Below are 21318 nucleotides of genomic sequence, written 5' to 3'. Positions count from 1 at the left end.
GCAGAGCTATAGCTGGGCCAGTGGGATGAAAGAAGGGGATGGAGTCCAGTGTCTGTTTTGGAAGGGCAGAGCCCACAGGGTTGACTGGGTATTGAGGAGGAGGGAGAAAGAAGTGTCCAGGAAGATGTCATATCTCTGGCTTGGGCTGTTTGGTGGATAGAGGAAACGTCTCTGCGGTGGGGACCAGGAGAGATGGGAGAGGGTGATGATTTTAGACTTAATCATGGTGAAGGCTAGTTACCTGTGGCTAGGGACCTGTGGGGCATTCAAAGGGCCGTCTTGCAGGCACCTGGACAGACAAGCCTGGTGCAGGAGACAATGGGGGAAGTGTTCCCTCAATATCCTCTAGTATTGGCGAGCAGGTGGTGGCCCTGCTGAGAGCAGAGGGCCGGGGAGAGGCACATGAAATGATAAAGAAGGGGGAGCTGAAAAGTGCTCTGTGAGCAGGCGGTGTGAACAGGTGCGCAAGTCAGAATGAAAGTAGTAAACACACCAGATTGTCCTGCCTGGCGCATCAGGCCTTCCAGGAGTCCAGCACAGCGTTTACCTGCAGCCTGGGAGGATCCGGGTTGCAGGACATCCCGCGGATTGGGGGCTCTCGCGTCCCAGCCCCTGTCAGCCCCACTTGCGTCAGCGGCAGCTGACTCAGCAAAGCCTTTTCTCCTGGCCGCCAAGGACGCTTGCCTTTAAAGGCAAAAAAAAAAAAAAAAAGCAGCGTCTTTCCCCGGGCAGCCTTACTCACTCCTGACTGCGGAGTTGCTAAGACCGCCCCCGCACAGCGGCCAGCGCGGCTGGGGACCTGGAGCGTGCTAGCGTGCTCGCAGGCACGCACCAGGCCGCCCCGCCAGTCCCAGGGAGCTTTTTTCCTCCGACTGGCTAGGACTAGAACTGCCTGGAATCCGAAAGTTCGAGTTCCTTCCAGGGCTAAATGCAGCCTCCTGCTAACAAAGCTGCCAGTGTGAGAGTAGCTTGGGGAGGGGTTACTTGGTCCTTCCAAGAGGAGCGCTAGGGCTTCACCGCCTCCTTACACTCCCCTTTAAATCTTTGGAGTAGGGTAGGCTTGAGAAAGGGCTGGGACTTCCTCAGGTCCTTCCCTGCTCAAAAACCCTCAATGGCGCCCCACTGCCCACTGAATAAAGAAGCCCTAACTCTTATACCTAGCATTTGACTCCGCCTCTTCAGCTGCTTCTCCCACTCAGAGTCTGCGAACTTCATCCCCTTCTCGCCCCCAACCCTCTGCACTCCCGGCTGCAAGGGCTACTTAGCCTGGCTCCCTCTGCCATAAGCTGCACCTCCATGACCTGGTGATGGGCATTTGCTCTGTCTCCCCAGGCAACCCAACCCTCCAGGCTCACTTCCTTAGGCTTTCTCTGATGTTCCCTCCCTGGCTGGAGTTAAATCTGGTCGCGGAAGACTCGGCCATCCAAAAACTAAACTAGTCTACCTGCGAATCTAATATCTGGCCGGTGTCAAAAGCGTCTGATGAGTTTACCTCTACACTGTACCTTCTAGGGATCATAAAGCTTTTACAATGAGAACATTTAGAAATGGAATTTCAAGCAAATGATAGAGGTCTATTGGGGCAAGTATGATGGGGTTGGGTGAAGGCAAAGCTGTTTTTCTAGCCACTCTGCTCTGTCTTCAAGTTCCACCCTGACCACAGCAAGGCAGTTTGATTGAATTTCTGACATCAAAAATTGTGTGTATGTGTGTTAGTCACTCAATCGTGTCTGACTCTGCAGCCCGCCAGGCTTCTCTCTCCGTGGAATTATCCAGGCAAGAATACTGGAGTGGATTGCCAGAGGAACTTCCCAACCCAGGGATCGAACCCTGGTCTCCTGCCTTAGCAGGCAGATTCTTTACCGTTTGAGCTACAGGGAAGTCATAGGTTATTTGGATAAATGTTTGTACATAATTCGTTTTTCCTCTGGCCAACTAAAGAGGGGATTGTTACACCCATTTTACAGATGTAGGTGTTGAGGTTACAGAGAGAAGGGATTTGTTCAGTGATGTTTGGCAGGTAAACAGCAGAGCTGGGACTCAGGAAACCGAATCCAGGGCTCCACCACCAGGCATGTGGTCAAGAGATTCTTTCTTCCCTTCAGCAGTTACCCTCTGTCTGTCTCGTGTCTTTGCAGGTGATCTTCCCCTTGCCAAAAATGGCCTTCCCTCTGACCCACCCGCTGAACTCCTATTTAGCCTACTAAACCCTGCTTGGCCTGCCTTCTCCCTATCCTGAAGCTCTCTCTACTCCCTCTCCTTCCTTTGTGGTACAAGATCTGCTCCAATAGACGTTCTGAACCATGCACACCCAACTCAGTATTGTTGCTGTGCACCTCCCCTCTTCATTCTCTCCAGTCTGGGGAATCCATAAGGTTAGCAACAGGCTTCGTTGCCTCTGTCCCTGGAGAAGCAGCCAGCACAGACAGGGCTGGCCTGGAGAAGGAAAGAGAGCTTGATAGAGAGGGTACCCCGTAAGCTAGGTGGGGCAATGCCACAGCTGGGAAGAGGTATATTATACACAGTAGACTGAATGTATTCGGCAACAGGGAGCAATGGAGAGACTTGGAGCAGGAAGTGGCAAAAGCCAAAAGGTACTTCGGGGAGCACTTGTGTTGGCAAGGAACAGGCAGACTAGCTGCTCATGTGTTCATTCATTTCTGCCTTCTTCCTTCACCTCTGTGTCTCAGCTATAGAAGCCATCCTCAAGGTGCTCAGTCTGGAAGAAAGAGAGAAAGCACAGCAGCATACTAAGAAACATCAAAAGGTAAAAGGGAGAACAACTCCCTCGTGGAGGACTCAGGCACGCCTCCTGTAAGGGGCCCTTCTAGAGGTCCTCTGTGCCATCAGAAGCACTTTGGCTTGATGAGGTGGGGTGAAGGGAGTCAGGCAGAGGAAACAATCTGAGCAATGGTACAGATGTGGCAAGTGCAAGTGTGAGGGGTGAGGCTAAGCCTGTAAACTAATGCCCTGAAGGCCTTGCTAGCCAGACTGGACCTTGCTGCCTCTATGGCAACATGGGACATACAAACAGAAGAATGAGGGTCAGCACCAGAGGATGAGGGCCAGAGGAGCCGGAGGCCCTGCAGACAGCAGAAGAGAAGGATGAGGTGGTACAGAAAGTTGAAACCGATGGGATTAGGGGCTTGGGCACCAAATGAAGAGAGAGGTGGCCCCAAGTTTTCCAGGCTGCGCAACTGGGAGACCACAGAAATAGGAGCCATGGGCAGAGGTGCACCAAGAAGGGGCCTGCCTTCCCTGCCAGGGCTTCTTGCCCAGCCAGGGAGCCCCCTCCCTTGGCCAGCACTGGACCCACAGCCCAGACAGAGGACTCCAGACAGAGGTCCTCCAGACAGAGGACTCATGCCCAGGCTCCTCCTTCCTAACAGAAAATAGCCCCTCCTGACCCCTTCCATAGAGAAAGGGACCCTCAGGTTAACCTCAGGATTTTGTCCAGACCTTTGGACTAGGGGTCTTTCCCTTCACTGTATCTCAAGTAAGACATGAGTCCAGAAGAAGAAATAAGGTGGAATCAGATGAAATAAGGTGAAAAAATACCATTACCACTAAAGGGGGCCTTACATGCAAGTCAACATGTGCTAAGTACTTCATGGGCTGATTGGGGCATTGTGTCTCTCATGTTAGCACCTGAAGTTGGTGGTCGTGTTCATTCCGGGTTAACCAGAAGAAAACAGAGCCTCATAGGCTAGCACCTTGCCTAGGATCACACCAGGGCTGGTCTACAGCAGAGTTGGTTCAAACCCAAGTTCTCCTATGTTCTTTCCATTCATATTTTTCACACTTACCTGTCACCATAGAATCACATATACCCTCAGGAGTAGAGAAAAGCTTCACAGAGGAGGTGATATGAAAGTCCTAAGAGGTGGGCATAGATTTTCAGGCAGAGGGCCCAGCCTGTGCTAAAGCCAGGCTTGGTTTACAGACAGGAATGTGGGGTTGGAGAGGTGAGGGGAGAAAATCACGGAGCGAGACCACCCGTAGTCTAACAAATACTTAAATACCACTTACCACATAACAGAGGCTGCTCTAAACACTTTTCAAATATTAACTCACTTAATCTTCATAACAAACCTATGAGGCCCTTCTTTCCGCGTAGGGCAGGCCCCAGAGCCTTAGCCAAGTGGGGTACAATCATTACAGCTCGTTTCCCGAAGTTATCCCTTGTCGGGCTGAGGACTCCAGTCCTCACTCTCACGCGCGACCGTGTGCGGCTCCGAGTTTTGTCTCACAGCCGGTGCGAGCTCCTCCATTTTGCTACTGGCCGCTGAAGCCCAGAGAGGTGCGCACACTTGCAGAGAGCCACACAGCCCGAGAATTCTCAGGACTCGGGGAGAAGCGGAGATCCGCAGCCAGGACAAGGCACCCACCGGGCGCCCTCCGTGCCCCCCAGCCCCCTCCCTCGCCCGGACCGCGACCGGGCCCCCTCCTCGCCGAGCCCCGCCCCGGACGCGCCCCAGGCCCCGCCCCCAGGCGCTGCCCTCCCCCTCCGCCCCGCCCCCCACTTCGCCAGCCAATGGCTGGGGTCCTATAAAGGCGACAGTCGGAGTGCTCAAAGGTAACCAAAGCGAGAACTCAGACCGTGGGCCGTAGGTCTCGGCAACTAGCTTGCTAGGCAGAGGGAGGCCAAGCGAGTCGCAGACGGAGTCTCGAGACCGAAGCCGAAGCGGGATCCACAGAGCGCAGCCCGCCCGCGCACCCGGTGCCGCGAAAGCCTCCGGCGCAGCGCGGCCATGGAGCCCACCAGCAAGGTGAGTCCGCGCGCCCGCGGGCCCTCCCTGCCGGGAACAAAGGCGCGGACCCCCACTGATCGCTCCGCCGGCCTGGGCCTCTCCCCCGGCCGGCAGCGCAGCGCACTGCCGTGCCGGGGAAAGGTGACAGGGATGGGCTCGGGACCTGGCGGGCGCGAGGGCGCCGCGTGCGTAGGTGGCGCCCGCACTGAGTAATTGGCTTCCTTCCGGGGAGCCGCGCGGTCCACGCGGCCCGACGGGGCCCGGGGACCCAGGGCCCGGGCGCGGCACGTCGCTCACGATCCTCCCCGGCTGCGGCCCCGCGCCGGCTCCTCCCGGGGCGGGGGAGGGGTCTGAGCGCGGCACCCATTGGCTGAGCCGGCCGAGCCCCCGGCCGGGCCCCGGCCCTTGAGCGCGGAGGAGGAGGGACCCGCCCCCGCTCGGCCGGCCGGGAACCGCTGCTCTCATTTCCCGGGCGCCACACTGGGCGCGCGGCCTGGTGTTGGGCGTTTTCCGCCGCCCCGCGCGGTCCCCGCGCCAGCCCTCTGGGGCTCCGAGGCGGAGGGCAGTCTGTTAAGGCCCGGGCTTCAACCCCAGGATATCTGGCTGCAGGGTTGAGGCGAAAAGCCCGCGTACGAGGCCCTTCTTTCCCGGAGGGCAGGCCCCAGAGCTTTAGCCAAGTGGGTGATGTGCTCCGAGGTGGCCCGTTTCCCTGTTCAGGCGGGGCTGATGAGGGCCGCGCGGAGAGTGTACCCCGGGGGCCGCCGCCGCGATCCCGGGGCAGCGGGGGACAGGGGTTCGGGAAGGGGCCCCGGGCTTGAGTGGAGTGGAAGGAGCTCGCGCCAGGGAGCTGCGGGACACGGGACTCTGAATAGATGAGGACTCTTCCAGCGGGAGCAAACTACCTCGATACGATCCCTTTTCTTCCCCCTGTTGGACTTGCCCTACAGAGGATCTTTGTGACTTTCCCAGAACGACTCCTTTCCAACAAGCATTTACTGGGCCCCACCTTTTGTGTAGGGCCTTATTTCTTTCCTCCCTCCTTCCGCCTTCTATAGACTATTTCAAGTCACTTTTTTTCTTTGAAACTCGGCAGGGAAGGCGCCAGGGTGTACGTTTTTTCACCTGGTATGGGTTAGCACTGAATTGCGCAGTACCCTTCCTATGGGCGGTGGAGGTGTCCGGTGGAACTGAGCAAGGTTTTTACTGGGCAGAGAGGTGCGTGACAGTGTGGCCAGGCTATACCCTCAGCGGGAAAAGTCTCCTTTGTGCCTGAGGAATCCAGACAACTTGCTTCACCAGCCCTCCCTGGCCTGAAGGGAGACCCTGAGCCCAGAACACATTTCCCGACAGTCATAGGTGAGCCGTTATGCTGGGGTATAACAAAATACAAATAAAGTGAGAAGCTAATGGGTTTGAGTGAACTCCGGGAGTTAGTAATGGATAGGGAGGCCTGGCATGCTGTGATTCATGGGGTCGCAGAGAGTCGGACACGACTGAGCGACTGAACTGAACTGAACTGAAGAACTTACCACTGCAAAGTTTAAATACTTGCTTGCTGTGTTAGCGCAGGGCTCTAGCAGGTCACTTAACCTCTCTGGGCTTCAGTTTCACTGTCTGTAAGAGAAGGATAACTTTTTCACTCCTTCAAGGGAAAGAAATGTCTGTTCAGCATATGATGCAGGACCTGGGTGTTTATCTATTGAGTGGATAAGTGAATATTCTGAGTGGAGAAAAAAGTGGAGGAGAAATTCAACTGCTGCTTAATAGTTTACTAGGCTCTGGGCTCAAATGCTTTTCAGTATCACTGACCCTCCATATGGTTCAGGAAGGGAGCTCAGAGAAGAGAAGTAACTTTCCTGAAGTCAAACATCTAGTAACTGGCTGAACTGGATTTGAACCCCGGCTAATCAGAAAGGCAATGGCAAGCCACTCCAGTACTCTTGCCTGGAGAATCCCATGGATGGAGGAGCCTGGTAGGCTGCAGTCCGTGGGGTCGCTAACGGTCGGACACAACTGAGCGACTTCACTTTCACACATTGGAGAAGGAAATGGCAACCCACTCCAGTGTTCTTGCCTGGAGAATCCCAGGGACGGGGGAGCCTGGTGGGCTTCCGTCTATGGGGTCACACAGAGTCGGACACGACTGAAGTGACTTAGCAGCAGCAGTAGCAGTAATCAGAAAGGGCTTTCAGTCTACACTGTCCCTTTTCACCATGAGCCTGTCTTGAATTTTGAATGGAGGGGAGAGAGTTTGCCTGACTTCCAGGATTGCCCATGTGCCAGCCAGTTCTAAATACTGTAGCAGGTGGGTGTTTTTCATGCAGTACCCTCCAAACTCTTGATTACCTGCTCCATCAATAAATAATTTTGGAATGCCTCCTTCCCAGTGGTTTGTCTGCATTTATTCTTGCCTAGGAAATCCCATGGACAGAGGAGCTTGGCGGGCTATAGACCGTGGGGTCACAGAGTCAGACGCGACTGAGCATGCACACATAAATTCATATACGTGCACTGTTATAATAATTGACTATATGAGTACATAAAGTAGAAATTTCAAAAGGCAAATACAGATAGCAGCTATAGTAAAAAAAAAATTCTTTTTTTTTTTTTCTAAACCTTCTACAGACCATCCTGTATACATTCTAGAAAAAAGCCCTTCCCTTTGGATCTGCTGACTCGATCAGCACTCCCAATCCTTTTGTGCAGGAGGTTAAACTGAGGCCTGGAGAGGTTATATCACTTGCCCAAGGTCTTAAAACCAGGGGTGTCTGATTGTGACGTTCGCTTTGCTATGTTCCTCCTCATCTCCTTAGAACTGGGAACTAACTCATTTGACTTCCCTGCACTTTATGGTGCTTCTCTGTGGCTCACTGTGATGTTTACCTGAGTGAAAAGTAGGGAGGAGACAAGGTGAAGACTGTCTTGTTCCAGCCAGGCGTTTGCTCACACTCCCTACTGGGCAGCAGACAAGGGTGAGTCCTGCCCCCAGATGTCTCGCCCAGCCCTTTGTGAAGACCCCTCAACTAGTCCTTCCTGGCACCCTAATCACACCCCAGGACCTCTGCTGACCCCACCCTCCATACAAAGGAGAAATGAGAAATCTGCGGGGTTCCTCAACCCCTCAGAGGTACAAAGAGCATAGGCTTTTGAAGTCCTGCATTTGTGGTTTTGAATTCCAGCTTTAGCTCAGTTACCATGTCCGCACAATGATGTCATTTTCATCATTAGAGTGTCTGCAAGAACTCAGAAATAAATGTGTCTGTCTGTCCCCATGGATGCTCCATAAATATCCCTTGCTTCTCTGGACTCCCATGATGCATTGCACTTACCTGGGCCCTAGGTGACCTGGGGTTACCTAAGTTGCAGCCTCTGTCCAGAAGTCTGGCATTCTGGCAGTGGGAGCCTTTGGGGAGCCCCAGCATACCAGGGCTGTATCACTTAGTCAGGCAAATACTTAAAATTCCAACTGGCCAGTTCTTCTCCACTTGGGGTTTGTCAGGAAGCTGGTTTGCAGAGCAGAACATGGGTGAGAGTGCCAGGCCCCGAGATGGGTCCACTGATGGGTCTGCCCTGCCTTCCCTGAGAGGGTGATACCAAGTCATGATGACATCACGGTTCAATGGGAAATGACTTTTCCAAGGCCATAAACTAGCCTCCCACCACAAAACACACTGCCAGCCTTTCTGGGATGGCCCAAGAAGACAAAGGAAAGTCCCCAGCAGGGACCTTCCAGTGCATGGCCCAACCCTCCGTTTGACAGATGGAAACTGAGGCCAGAGAAGGAAAGAAGCTTAACCAAGATACGGCTGTCCAAAAATTTGAGATGTTCTTCACTATTTTTTTTTAAATACTTCCTCTTCTACACCCCTCTTTTCTGTGTCACCCTCGGTTCACCCCAAATGAGCAGGAATTCTCAGACTCCAGGACTTTCCAGGCTCTTTCTGGGTACAGTCTAATAGTTGGGTTAGATATGATTTGACAACTGAAAGCCTTCTGTGAATGGAAACAAGACAGCCTCACAAAACTGTGACCTTGGGGATTTGACTCTCCTCAGCCTTGGTTTTCTTCTCCATAAAATGGAGGTTCACTCCCTGTGGTGCTTGTGGTGAGACTGGTCCAGTGCCCTAAACCAGGGTGGTAGCTATTTTAAATGGAAGGACCCTTTGCACATCCAGTTTGGGTGTGCAGACATTGTAAACATCTCTATGATGATCCTTGTCCCATGCTGAGCCGTTTCAGGACCAACCCTAACTGGCCTGGAGCTGGGTCAACCCCAAATCCCCCCATAATCAGCTTGTGACTTCAAGGAGCTCAGCTTTACCCAGCGCCTCCTGATCACAGGATGTCAGGGCCTAGAGCTCTGCTCTAGCTCCAAGGATACAGTCATCCAGTTCTCCCCCAACCCCCAACCCACCCCACCCTAGCTGGCAGAGCTGGGGAGGCCTAGGACAAAGGAGAACTGTGCAGCATTGGCTTGGGACCTGCAACCTCACCCTTCCCCCACCTCACTCCTGGGCAGAGAGGTAACAAAGTCACTCAGCGTCCCCAGGATAGTGGACGCTGAGAAGCCTCCTGGTTGGACTTCTGGGCTCAGAGGGGCTGTGTCTAGGCCTGGCCACCACAACAAACCTCCAACTGTTACCTGCCTCATCCATGGGAGGGGTGGAGTGGAGCCTAAGGCTCTACTGTCCAACCTCCAGGCCAGGGAGTCAGTAAATAATGCATAAACATTGGGGTTTTGCAGTAACTGAGTAGGGCTCCCAGACCTTGAACTCTGGTAGACTGAGGACAGTTGACCCTTTCTAAGACTTCAGCACCAACACTTTGCTGGCTTTTGCTTCCCCAGGGCCTCGGCACCCTGGAACGGGAGAGAACTCTTGCCAGACCCCAGCTTAGAGAATCTTTGGCTACTGGGGCCTCTCTGGACAGGACATCTGCCCAAATCACCTAGTCCAGAGCTCACTGGGGAGTGAAGAGGAAAGGGCTCCACTGGAAACAGCTCTACCATTTCACCCCAGGCCAGCCATACCTCCTGCTGGAGCTTTTTTCCCCAACTGTAACTGGCTCAGTGGTAAAGAATCTGCCTGCCAATATAGGACTCATGGATTCAGTCCCTGGGTCAGGAAGATCCCCTGGAGAAGGATATGGCAACCCACTGCCGTATTCTTGCCTGGGAAATCCCGTGGACAGAGGAGCCAGGTGGGCTACAGTTGTCAAAGAGTCGGACACACCTTGGCAACTAAACAACAGAAATAACACCTACCTCTGTAGGTCAGGTTGCAAGGTTTTTTTTAAGTTACAGAAGTAATGGAGCCAAGTATAGAGAAGCGTGCAAAGTAAGAGTGAACATCTTCTCCCAGTTGTAATCATTGGGTATTTACCCCTCACAGACCTCTTTCTGTGCATGTGTATGTATGTGCCTATAAATGGAATTTAGTGTAATTGGATCACACTTTCTACAGAGTTCTGTGTAGACCTTTGCATTCCATCCTGTTCACCCACCGATACCTATGGTGTTTTTCTCTGCACATTTAAGCACTTGCCATGATACAAAGTGATTATCTCCTCCTTCCTTACACACAGTGTACATTCTATACATTGTTTACTACTTTTTCTTTTTTCCCTGGCACTCTTTTCATATCAATCACATATAGGCGTGTTTTATTCTTTCCAACGGCTGCATAATATTCCATTACAAAATGTCCTGCCTGATTAAGAATGAAGTGCTTGTCCCCATCACTTTCTTTTTTCATACCACTCACCACCTGATATATTTTAGGTATTTATGTTCTACCTTCCCACTCCACCCACTTCTGCCAACCGCCATCTAAAATATCAAGTTCCATGAAGCACGGATTCAGTTTAGTTTGTTGCTGAATCTGCATTGACCAGAACAGTGTTGGGGACCTGCACTCAAGTACTGCCTTTCCTTAGTAATATAACTTCTTATTCTTAGGAAGCCTCTTTTACGGAGAACAGGAGATCTTAGGGGAAGGAACTTTTTCAAGGTGATACAAGTTGGGGAGCTGGGACTTAACCTTGTCAGCTGAGAGTGTTGGGGTTGTGTATTCCCATAGTCTTATCAAATTAATCTTTTCATAGTCAAATAGGGGCACACCTCCCCACTGAACAGGTCCCTCTCTGGGGTGTTGGCTTCTCCACATGCCCAGGTGCTGGCTCAAGGAGTCAGTTATTTGTTTGCACTTAACATCTTGTTGAGAGATGATTTGGTTTTGCCTGGAAGGCTTTGAAAAGTCCTGTGCAGCTATCATGTGTTGGGTTTGCACACAGCCATTCAAAGCACCTGGGGCTTAGAGACTGGCAAATTTTTTCTGTAATGGGCCAAATAGGAAGTAAATATTGTCAGCTCTGTGGGCCACATTTTCTGCTTTGTAGCACAAAGGGAGCCATAAACAATACAGTCTTCCCAAACAACTATGGCTGTGTTACAATCAAGTGCTATTAATGGTAACTGAAATTTGAACCTTTTTTTGTTGTTGTTGTGCCATGTGGCTTGCAGAATCTTAGTTCTCCAACCAGGGATTGAACCCCAGGTGCACAGCAGTGAAAGTGCTGAGTCCTAACCACTGGACCACCAGAGAACTCCCCTGAAATTTGAGTTTAATATAATTTTCATGTATCGCAAACTTTTGGTCTTCTCTCCCTGCTCCTCCACCCCCAGCCACTTAAAAACGTAAAACCCATTCCTAGCTGGCAGGTTGGATTTGACCGTGACCACGGGCCATAGTTGACTAACCTGGGCTTAGAGCAAAATCAACCCAAGTGGCCAAGAGGTTTCTGAGTGTGGGTCTGGGCTCTCCTGGCTCAGGCGGGGCAAGGCACAGAAAGTTGCTGGGATGAAATGTGACCTACATAGGAAGGAAGCACCAGGTAGAAACCTTGTTTCCTTTCGGGCGCCAATACCCGGAAGCAGAGGGAGGACAAGAGCGGGAAGGATTTGACAGCAGAGACCGCTCGAAATGAAGCTTCGCAGCAGCCGAAGGCCTCCTGGTTATCCACTTTTTCCTCTCTGAGCTGCCCGTGCTCGCCTCCGTGAAGCGAGAGCAATCTCTCCCCCAGAGCCTGGTGGTGGTGGTTAAATCAGGATGTGGAAGCAGCCCTGGCATGCTGCCCGGGGCCTGGCTGGTGCTGCCGGGGCTGATAAAAGTGGCAGCTCCCTCCTCTACTCTCTGCTTTAAAGGTTGATGAGCACCTTCTTGCCTCTAGAGCCACCGCCGGGTGCAGGGGTGGCTCAGCCGCGCAGAAGTCCTGACATCCCTGGAGGGTTTGAAGAAAAGGGCTTGGAGAGGAGTAAATAAATGCCTCAGGTCACCTGAAGGTCGTGCTTCCCAGGGTTACCACACTTCTTGAAAAGACCTGGAAGGCTGCAAGAGTTCAAAGAGTAAAATGTCCAGGAATCCAAAGAACTCAAGTCCCAGGACTGGCTTCTGTTTGCTGAGTATCCTGGCCCCTACCTTCTCACCTTAGGCTCCCCATCTATCACGGGAGAACAGTACAGCAATTCTGCAATTTCTTGGGCTTCTTTTTGTATTGACCAGAATTTTGTTCAAATGAAACCTTAGAAAAGAAATGTACACAAAATAAATTATAAAGGAGCTGTCATGGAGCCAACAAGCCCCTGCCTCACCCTCCTTGGAACTGGGGGCCAGGCAGTCCCTGTTCCCTGTTCCAGTGCAGCCCAGGGCCATGTGGGAGCTGTGGGAGGAGGAAGGGATACGAGCGACCTGTGGCTCATCCCGGCTCTAGGACCCTCCCTGCATACCCTCCTCCCACAGGGAGTGACCCACCTCAATGGTGTGGCCACATGCCCTCCCTCTGCCAGTACTGACCAGGAGAGCCCAGGCTGGAGCGTGTTCCAGGGAAAGGCCTGGCCCACAGGCGCAGGTCAAAAGGCCATGCATGATGTTCGGCAAGTTATGTGACCTGGCCGGGCCCCCCAGCATCTCTGTGTGTGGGAGGAGAGGTCCCAAAGCTGGTAGAACCTCATGGGTGGCTTCCTGGGAGAAGGAGAGCTCTCAGTGGGCCTTAGGACCCCCAGTATTGGGGTGGGGGTGGCGAGGGATGGGGGCATGAGAGCCGCCTCTGTGCAGGGCCCTGAGCCCAGGCATTTGCCTGGGGCACCCCTCAGAGAATCAGGGTTTGAACTCAGAGAGCTTTACCTCCCTGTGGGATGGGGTGGAGGCTGGAGAGTTACTGTTAGGCTTTTTCCAGCCCTCAGAGCTGATGTTTCAGTCCTCATCAGGAGTTTGCTACATGACCAAGTTGAAATCTGTTAGGATGAATGCTGTGCTGGGGGAATAGATACTCACAGAGCCAGTTTTGCCCAAAACACTAATTTCAAAAGTGACCGCTTACCTTTGTACAAACATTCAGCGCTGCATCCTACTCTGGGCACTCTAGGTCCCATTCAGTTCCCAGTGTGGTGGGGGAACAGCAGTTGGGTATTGCCCAACTGCTTGGAGCAGAAGCTGGAGACTATACAGGACACAGCAAGGGCAAAGGTCTGGAGTGGCAAGGGGTGTTCTAGAAGGTAGCCCCATCTCCAGAGGTGGTCATAGGTGGCCAGGGCTCTCAGATTCTCCCTGTCCATCCCAATTCCCGGAGCTCTCCATTGCTCCTCCATCTCTATAAAAGGCTTCCATGAGAAAACCATGAGCTGTGGAACTTGGAACCCTTCTCATCAACTAGTCCATCAGCTTGGCACCTAAATAAACACACACTGGATGAATGGACTGCATTGCTGCCTTTCCGTTCCAGTCACAGGGCAGGTGGAGGCAGATGGCTTCCCATCCCTCCCTGATTCAGCAGACACTTGTCAAGTGAACTCTGCCGGCTCCATGATGGACATTGACCCAAAGCTCGACAGCAAGCCTTTAGGGAAGGCACTCTTACCCCATTTCCCATGTGAGGAAACTGAGACCCAGAGTCAAAGCCACCACAAAGACCAATTTCAAGGTGAAGGGAAACAGCACTCTGCCTTTCAGCCTGGGTCTCCTGGTTCCTAGTCCAGTAGTGATCACGCTGGGTGTGGTGGGAGCAGCAGGGGCAGAGATGGGTGCTGTGTGCCTACCCAGGAGCAGGGCCACGCTCCTCCCCTGCATCAAGCATCCAGCCACACTGAGCATGAATCCAACTGTTCTGGGCCCCCCATCTTCCCCCTGCACATACTGTTCTGTCTACCTGGAATGCAGTCTTGCCATTGCTTCTCCCCTTGGCAGACTCCCTGCATGACCTTCATTGCCCAACTCCAGTGTCACCTCCCAGGAACTCACCTTTGATTGATCATCCCAGGTGAAATTAGAAGTTTGTCCCTGCAGGGCTCCCGTAGTACCCCAGATGAAGCTCAGATCACACCAGTTTTCCCCTTCCCAATGGACCTAATGCTTTTCCTTGATGTCAGGAACAGGGCTGGGAGCACGAATCACTGAGCCTTTTAGTAGGTCCTGATGCAGCAGCCTGCCTGGGTGGAGTGCATATAACCCCGTGGTTGGGTGGGCAGTTTTTCTAAAGCAGAGTTTGACCTTGACAGGTGGCAGCCCCCACTCCCAAAGGCATAGCTGCTCAGTGGGGCCCCCAAGACTGACTTCAGAGGCCCAGAGACCCCTGGCACATCAGAGCCAGGCTGAGACAGGGCCTGTAGTCATAGTACTGATCCCCCACAGAACCCATCCTGCAGTGTCATTCAGGCAAGGGCGGGCTTTTTACCAGATCCGCATATCGTCTGTATCATTTTTCAGTTCAGTTCAGTTCAGTTCAGTCGCTCAGTCGTGTCTGACTCTCTGCAACCCCATGAATCACAGCACGCCAGGCCTCCCTGTCCATCACCAACTCCCGGAGCGTTTGTTTAAATTGCTGGGTTCTAAATAATACGAAACCATAAGACTTATAAAAAATATTTTCAAATAGGTGATACATTCATGTGATACAAAATGACAAAATGTACAAAAGGTACACTGCTGCCTTTCTTGTACATTCTTTTAAGTAAATAGGTATGTATATTCTCCCCAACCCCAGCCTTTTTTTCCTCCACACAAAAGGTAGCATACAACACACTGTTCTGAAGCCTTACTTCTTACTTAATTATAACAAGAGGAATATGCCAAATCTCTACCTAAAGAGCTTTCTTTTTTAGGTACCCTATTATATAGCCATGCCACATTTCTTCAAATCATAGGTTTGCATTGCTAGTTTTCTTCTTATTCTTGTGTGTACCAGGAAAATACATATCTTGAATACCATTAGTATCAGATGATGGCCAACCTCAAGGCCAACCCCAAGCTGACGCCTGTGACTCACAGGCAGAAAGCTCCCATGTGTGGGGTTCAATAGCCACTGTCAAGCCCTCCTGTCCTTGGGATATCTTCTTCTTACTTAGTCCCAGTGGTCACCCTGTGAATTGGGCTCGGCCAGGCCCCTTCCCAGAGGAGGTCTGTCGGGTGCTCACCACCCACTTGGAACCGACAGTCCAGGGTCTGAAGACTCCCTAGACAGTTGAGAGGAGGCTCTGGGAGTGCTAGGGTATGCTGGGCAGGGTGGGCCATGAGGGACCGGATTGAAAAGGAGTGCAGCCTGCCAGGAAGAAAGTCCCACCATCTAGGATGAATGACCAGGGTTTGGTCAGAAAGGGACCGTGGGAAGGAAGGACCCAGCTTATCCCCTGCCGCCCCAACAAGAAACGGGCTGTGAACTCTGGCTGGCCAAAACCTCCTTCCTCTTTCTCAGCCTCTGACGTGAGAACCTTGGCTTTTGCAATCTTTGATCTGATGGCTTCTAGAGAATGAAAAGACCATACCAGGAACGTGTCGTAATTAACACCTAAACCCAGTAATATCTGTGAGGATCTTGAAGTCAGGGCTGCTTCTGGGTTCTGGCGGGGAGGAGGGGAGGCCGAGGCCCATAGTAAGGCTGTGGCCAAGCTGAGGCTCTCCCCTCCACACGTAGGTGTGGCTCCGGATCTGTGCCTCCAGCCCTCCCCTCCAGTGCCAAGTTTGGTATGTGATGCACCTGGTGAATTTGGCGTCCCTCACTCCCACCCCCAGGCTCCGTTCTTTCAGTTAGTTAAGAGCCTGCCTTAACTGGCTTCTTCAAATGAAGAAGGGGGAAAAAAAATTCTCTCCCTTTCTCTAGCAAGGCACCTCACTCACCCAGGTCCTCCTGCCGGCTGGCCTCCTCCCTGCCTGCCGCCTTCCTGCCCTTGGCTTCCGGGAGACATAAAACCGCCTCCTTTTTTCTGCACCAGCCCTTTGCCCATTGGAAACACCTTGACCCAGCACTCTCACCTTGTGTCATGTTACTTTAGCAAAGCACATTCCTGGCTGGTATGTCATCTGAGTCCAAACGACCCGGGAAGCTCGTGGTTTCAGGATGGTTGTCCTGAGCTTCAGCCTGGTTCTCTGCAACCCCCTGGGTGAGCTGGAACTGGTCTCCACCTTGGTATCCACTCTGTGACTAGAGGCAAGGGTTTGCAGAAAACAGGGCCCTGGAGGAGTAGGGACGGGGATCTACCTGGTGGAATTCACAGCGCAAGGAAGTCAGTGGGCTGGAATTAGAAGCCTGCATCCTTGGCCCCAAATCCAGGGTACTTCCCCCACCCATCTATGCTGCTCTTCCCACATCATTAGGCACCCCCTTGCATTGGTTCCTGGGCCTCTTAATCAGAATCTGGGGCCACCTCAACCCCAGGATTCACCATGGCAATGAGGTGAATGCCAGGCCCTGGCTACAGAGAGGGAGAAGACCCTAATTCCCCTCTCCTCAGGAATGAGTCTGGCCAGCCCCGTGTCTAGAGGTTGGCAGGGCTGGTTTGGGCACCTGAGGTCAGGAAGTGGCCAGGTTTCTTGGGAAAAGGGCTGGTATGGTGCCAGGAGTCAGGCAAGATATCTGAATGGGAACCTGCCAGCCAAGCCCTGCCCTCTAGTAACCTGGGCCCCGACATGCCTGTAACAGTGTGGGTTTTTTGTTTTTTTTCTCTGTAGAAGCTGACGGGCCGCCTCATGCTGGCTGTGGGAGGGGCGGTGCTCGGCTCCCTGCAGTTTGGCTACAACACTGGAGTCATCAACGCCCCCCAGAAGGTGAGTGCTGTCCCGTCCTTAGCTTCTCAACACCAGCGGGCTCTGCTGTGCACCCTCACCACAACCCACCCACATACACGCTCACCCTGCCTCTTGGATGTTGGAGACATCACCAGTGAATATTCTGACCCTGAATGGGTTAGAGACTCATAGCTTTGGCCTTGGAATCAAGGCCCACAGAGTCACGGGATCTTTACAGATCACCTTGACCAGCCTCCCACCCAGCACGGACATTTGTGGAACTCAGAGCCATGCTCCGTGTAGTGCTGCGTTCACGTGGCCCTTGGGTTACAGAGGCTGCCTGGGTGATTCTCTCACCTGCTGCTCACACCACACTGTTAGGCAGGCAGGCAGGTAGCCATGCCCACTCCTACCCTGCAGGTGTGGGGAATGGCCAGAGCCTGCCCAGCATCACCAGCTAGTAAGAGATGGAGCTAGGATGCAGCACCAGTCTGCCTCGGTGACCTCCTCGCCAGGTGGTCCCTGAACCCGTGCTCTCAGCCATCCACGCATGGCACATTCCCTTGTAAGGGAGCCCACTCTAGGCTGAAACTGCCTATCTACCTGCAGGCCCCAGAGCCAGCAAAGCAAAAATGGCTTCTTGTCCTTGGAACCAGGGGCGGGGTACATATCTGCTTCCTCCCTTCTCCCCACAACACACCCCAGATCTGTTCTCATTTGTTCACCTGAGTGTCCGGACAGGGAGGGACCCCAGTGAGTGCCTCCTGCCTAGCCAGCCCACTGCTTTAGGGAGGAGGGGAGAGGAAGGGGGCAGGAGAGGAAACTGTGACAAGTCCCTCCTCTATACCAGGCATGCTGTGTACATTCATAACATCAGGCTGTGATTTCCACTTTATAGACCTGAAAATCACAGCTCAGGGCAGATGAGATGACCAGCGGGCTCAAGGTTACATAGCCAGGGGATGTGGAGTCAGAAGTCAAACTCTCTTGTTTACACAATCTCAGGCTCTCTTCCTGACCAACCACCTTGTCAGTTTGAAAGTCCATGCCTTCCCCGGGCAGGACAAAATGAGAGTGGACAAGTCCTCTGAACACGTTCATGGTCCAGAAGGGTGAGGCCAGAAAGTGAGTGTGGCTGGCTCCCGAGGATCCGGGCCTGTTTGGGGTAGTGGGATGGCAACCAGGAGTCAGAGTGGGGCCTCCTCCAAAGAGGCGGAGGGTGGCGATGGGGGCCACGCCCAAAGCTGGGGAGCAGGTCACCAGGAAGTCCGGGCCTGCTGAGTCACGCTCAGCTGCAGTGGAAGTGATGGGGCTTTTCCGTGGGCGACCTCGGGCCCATGCTTGGAACAGTCCCAAGCCTGCTTTTGCTAAGTGCTCTGAGCAGATCTGCCGAGGTGTGTGCCCCGGAGTCGGCTGCCTTTGGGAATCCTTTCAGATACAAAGTGTGTGCTATCTTAATATGGAGGTTGAGTTCTCCACGTGACTGCACACCGGAGTCCCCTGACACTCACCGTCTGATCTCATTGGTCTGGGATGCTGTCCGGGCATCACATTTTTAAAGCTCCCCAGCTGGGTTCTTGTGTACAGTCAGAAATGAGCAGTACTGGGTTAAGTGATCACACTATGTCAGGAGTGATCACTTGACTGTGATCACACAGGGAGTTACATGGGATGACAGAACTAGGACTCTGGGAGCAGGATAGAGGACTTTTCCAGAAACAGAACAGGGTTGTAGTAAGCAGGGGTCCACAAAGGTAGGAAGAAAGTGCCCAGAGGAGAGAAAGTCTGTGTGTCACTAGGGTAGAATGGGAGGAGGCAGTAGGATGGGAGGCTGACGAGGTCAGAGGCAGACCACAGAGGGCAGTTTCATATGCAGAATCCCCAGCCCCCGGCAGGGCAGGGCACAGTGAGAGTGGGCACATGGGCACCAGCGCAGAGGCCGAGCTGGGGAGGATGGCCTTCTGGGCGAGGACAATAGGGTCCCATTGAAGAGGACAGAGCGGGTCAGATTTGCATTTTAGGGAAATGATTCAGGCGTCTAGTGCAGTGGGCTGGGTCTGAGAATGCGAGACTAGAGACGAGGAAACAGTGAGAAGGCAGCTGTTGTAAGAGGGTTAGAAAAACAAACACTGAGTAGGAAGAATGGGCAGGAGCTGGTCATTGGTTCAGCCTGAGGATGAGAGAGTGGGGTTTAAAACTGGCTTCTAGTTTTGACTGATGTTGGGGCTGGAGAAAGAGAAGGTAGGTGCTGTGGGACACGCAGGAACTGAGGTTTGGTGACAGCATACAAACACTTGGACATGGGGGTCTGTTTCTTCGGAGGGTAGCCAGGGGAAGAAAGCCAACAGATGGTCACTGGTATCCAACTAGTGGTAGAGAAGGATCTCCTGGGGAGACTGTGAGTGAAAAAGAGAAGTGATCCCTGGATAGCACCCCCACTGATAGAAAGTCCTGGGAAGGAGGAGGAAGAGAGCTGGCGCCTCTAAGCTGGGAGACAAGACCCTCCTGAGCCAGAGAAAGAATGGACACGCCTGAGGACGAGGGTCCATGGTCCCTAGAGCAGCGCCCAGCAGTAGGAACAGGCACTCGGATGTGGACAGCTGAAGGAATGCTGTCGGGCTCCAGAGGCTGACCTGGGCACAGCAGCCCGGTGTGGCTGAATGTAGAAGACCCGATGGCAGCCCTGCATTGCCAAGGCTGATGGAGCAGAGCCCTGTGGGTAGAAGCCCCCTGCAGTGGGCTGAAGAGGGAGAAGGGAGGTGGGAGAGAGCAGAGACGGCCCTTTCCAGGGACTGGTGGAGAAGGAGGAAAGGAGTGATCACCAGAGGGGTTGTGGGGCTAGGATTTTTTTCTTTTTTAATACAAAAACTTCACTTTTAAAGGGGTCATCAGGAATCGGCAGAGGAGAAGGTAAAGCTGGGGCGGGGGTGGGGGCATCCTTAAGGAGGCAGGTGGTGGTGGAGCAGAGACAGTGGGGTTGCGCTTGGCCTGAAGGGACTAAGACACTTCTGAGGGTGCAGGTGTGGACAAACCCAGAGTGACTTCCTCCAGTTCTTGGGGCTTCCCATCTAATCAGCTACCGGTGAAAGGTGAAAATTTCAGTGGCAGATGGGCGGGGAATCTGGAAGCCTAATGGGCAGCGCGGAGGCCCAGTTGTAAATGTTCACAGGAGCATTTGCAGGCACCTGTCCAAAGGTCACTTGGGCAGCCAACCTCTGGGGACCCAGGCAAGAGACCTGCATGGTGTTTCCAGGGGGCGTGTTCTTGGGCATTCTGCCTGTTTACTCTTGCACTTTACAAACAACTTCTCATAAGCCTGGCCGTAGATTTTCTCGGCCAGGAGCAAACGTGATAAACTTAACAAGTGAAGAGGGGAGAGGCTGACACCACAGTGGGAGATGACAGTGGGGCTCAGAGGCAGCGGTCCTGCCTGGGGAGGCGCCAAAGCCGTTATCCCGGGATGGCACAGAGCTTCTGCCAACATCTTCTTTCCACAGGGATGAACCAGGCAGCCTCTAGATTTGAGGCGGGATGAGCTGCGAACACAGCAGAGACCTCCCAGCCCTCAGGGAGCTGCCTGACACATGGTCAGAGCTGGGCCCTGTCCTGCCCTCCAGAACCATCCAGAGGGCGGGGGTTGGGTGAGGAGGGGAGACTCCTTGGGAACAGCGGGAGTATTAATAGCGGAGGGCTCCCCGGTGCTATGGGAACAGAGAAAGGAATGACTAATGCTGGGGGTAGGGCTGACGGAAGAGACAGGAAGGGCTTAGCGAAGGAGTTGGCAGCTGTGCCAGACCTTGGAGGGCAAACCAGCCCCAAGGGACAGATGGGCGGGAATTGCAGGCCTGTGCAGAGATGAGGTGGTATGAGGTGTCCCGCTGACGGCCCACCCCATGAGGCTGGCCACTCATTGTAGAAGCGCTTCTCTTAGGAAACTGCTGCGCTGGCCAGGGTGGCCTGCTCACCAGAGGAGACCTTGCCCCACCAGAGGTGAGAATGCCAGTGCTGCTGTTAATTATCAGGAGCTCAGTCTCCCCCATAAAACAGGCCCCAGAGGGCTTCCTCCTGGAAGTGGTTAATTAATCATAACATTATCTTAAATGTTTACAAAGCACCTCCTCATAAATTATCTCCCCACAGTAGCCCCACACGTTGGGTGGGGCCAAGGTTATCTTCCTGCTCTTAAAGGAGGCCTGGAGGCTGGGTTGAAGGCACCCAGGGAGTGAGAGGCTGAGCTACAGATGGACGCCAGGCCTCCTGTCTCTCCCGGGGCGGAGGGGAGCGCAGCCACACAGAGAGCAAACAAACGAGCAAGGGCATCCTGACCACCGCGCTGGGTAGGGAGAACCGTCTCTCGCCTCCCCACATGGCTGAGCTGCCAACAGGGATGACTAAAGGCCATTGAGGAACCTTGAGTTCCTGGCCAGGGGACAGTGTCAGGCAGTCTGAGGCACCCTCAGAAACCAGACCGTTTGGGCTGGAAGGGGCCTGACGGGCCGTTGGCTCAACGTTCC

The 21318-nt window shown here is 53.4% G+C and overlaps 1 protein-coding gene across 1 annotated transcript in view; it reads left to right on the top strand.

Annotated features, from left to right (window-relative positions):
- The first annotated feature begins 4566 nt into the window (after positions 1 to 4566).
- The window catches only part of SLC2A1 (solute carrier family 2 member 1), a 28868-nt gene continuing 12116 nt past the window's right edge, over positions 4567 to 21318 (top strand). The window contains exons 1-2 of the mRNA XM_055402314.2: positions 4567 to 4769; positions 16748 to 16843. Coding sequence (XP_055258289.1) covers positions 4752 to 4769; positions 16748 to 16843 — 114 coding nt within the window. The 5' untranslated portion in view covers positions 4567 to 4751. The remainder of the gene's footprint in view (positions 4770 to 16747; positions 16844 to 21318) is intronic.

This window comes from Moschus berezovskii, chromosome 4 (assembly GCF_049115385.1).
Source record: "Moschus berezovskii isolate FMDL1 chromosome 4, NW_MosBer_1.0, whole genome shotgun sequence".
Classification (NCBI taxonomy): domain Eukaryota; kingdom Metazoa; phylum Chordata; class Mammalia; order Artiodactyla; family Moschidae; genus Moschus; species Moschus berezovskii.
Note: the sequence above shows the minus strand (reverse complement) of the source record. Positions and strands in the feature narration are given on the sequence as shown.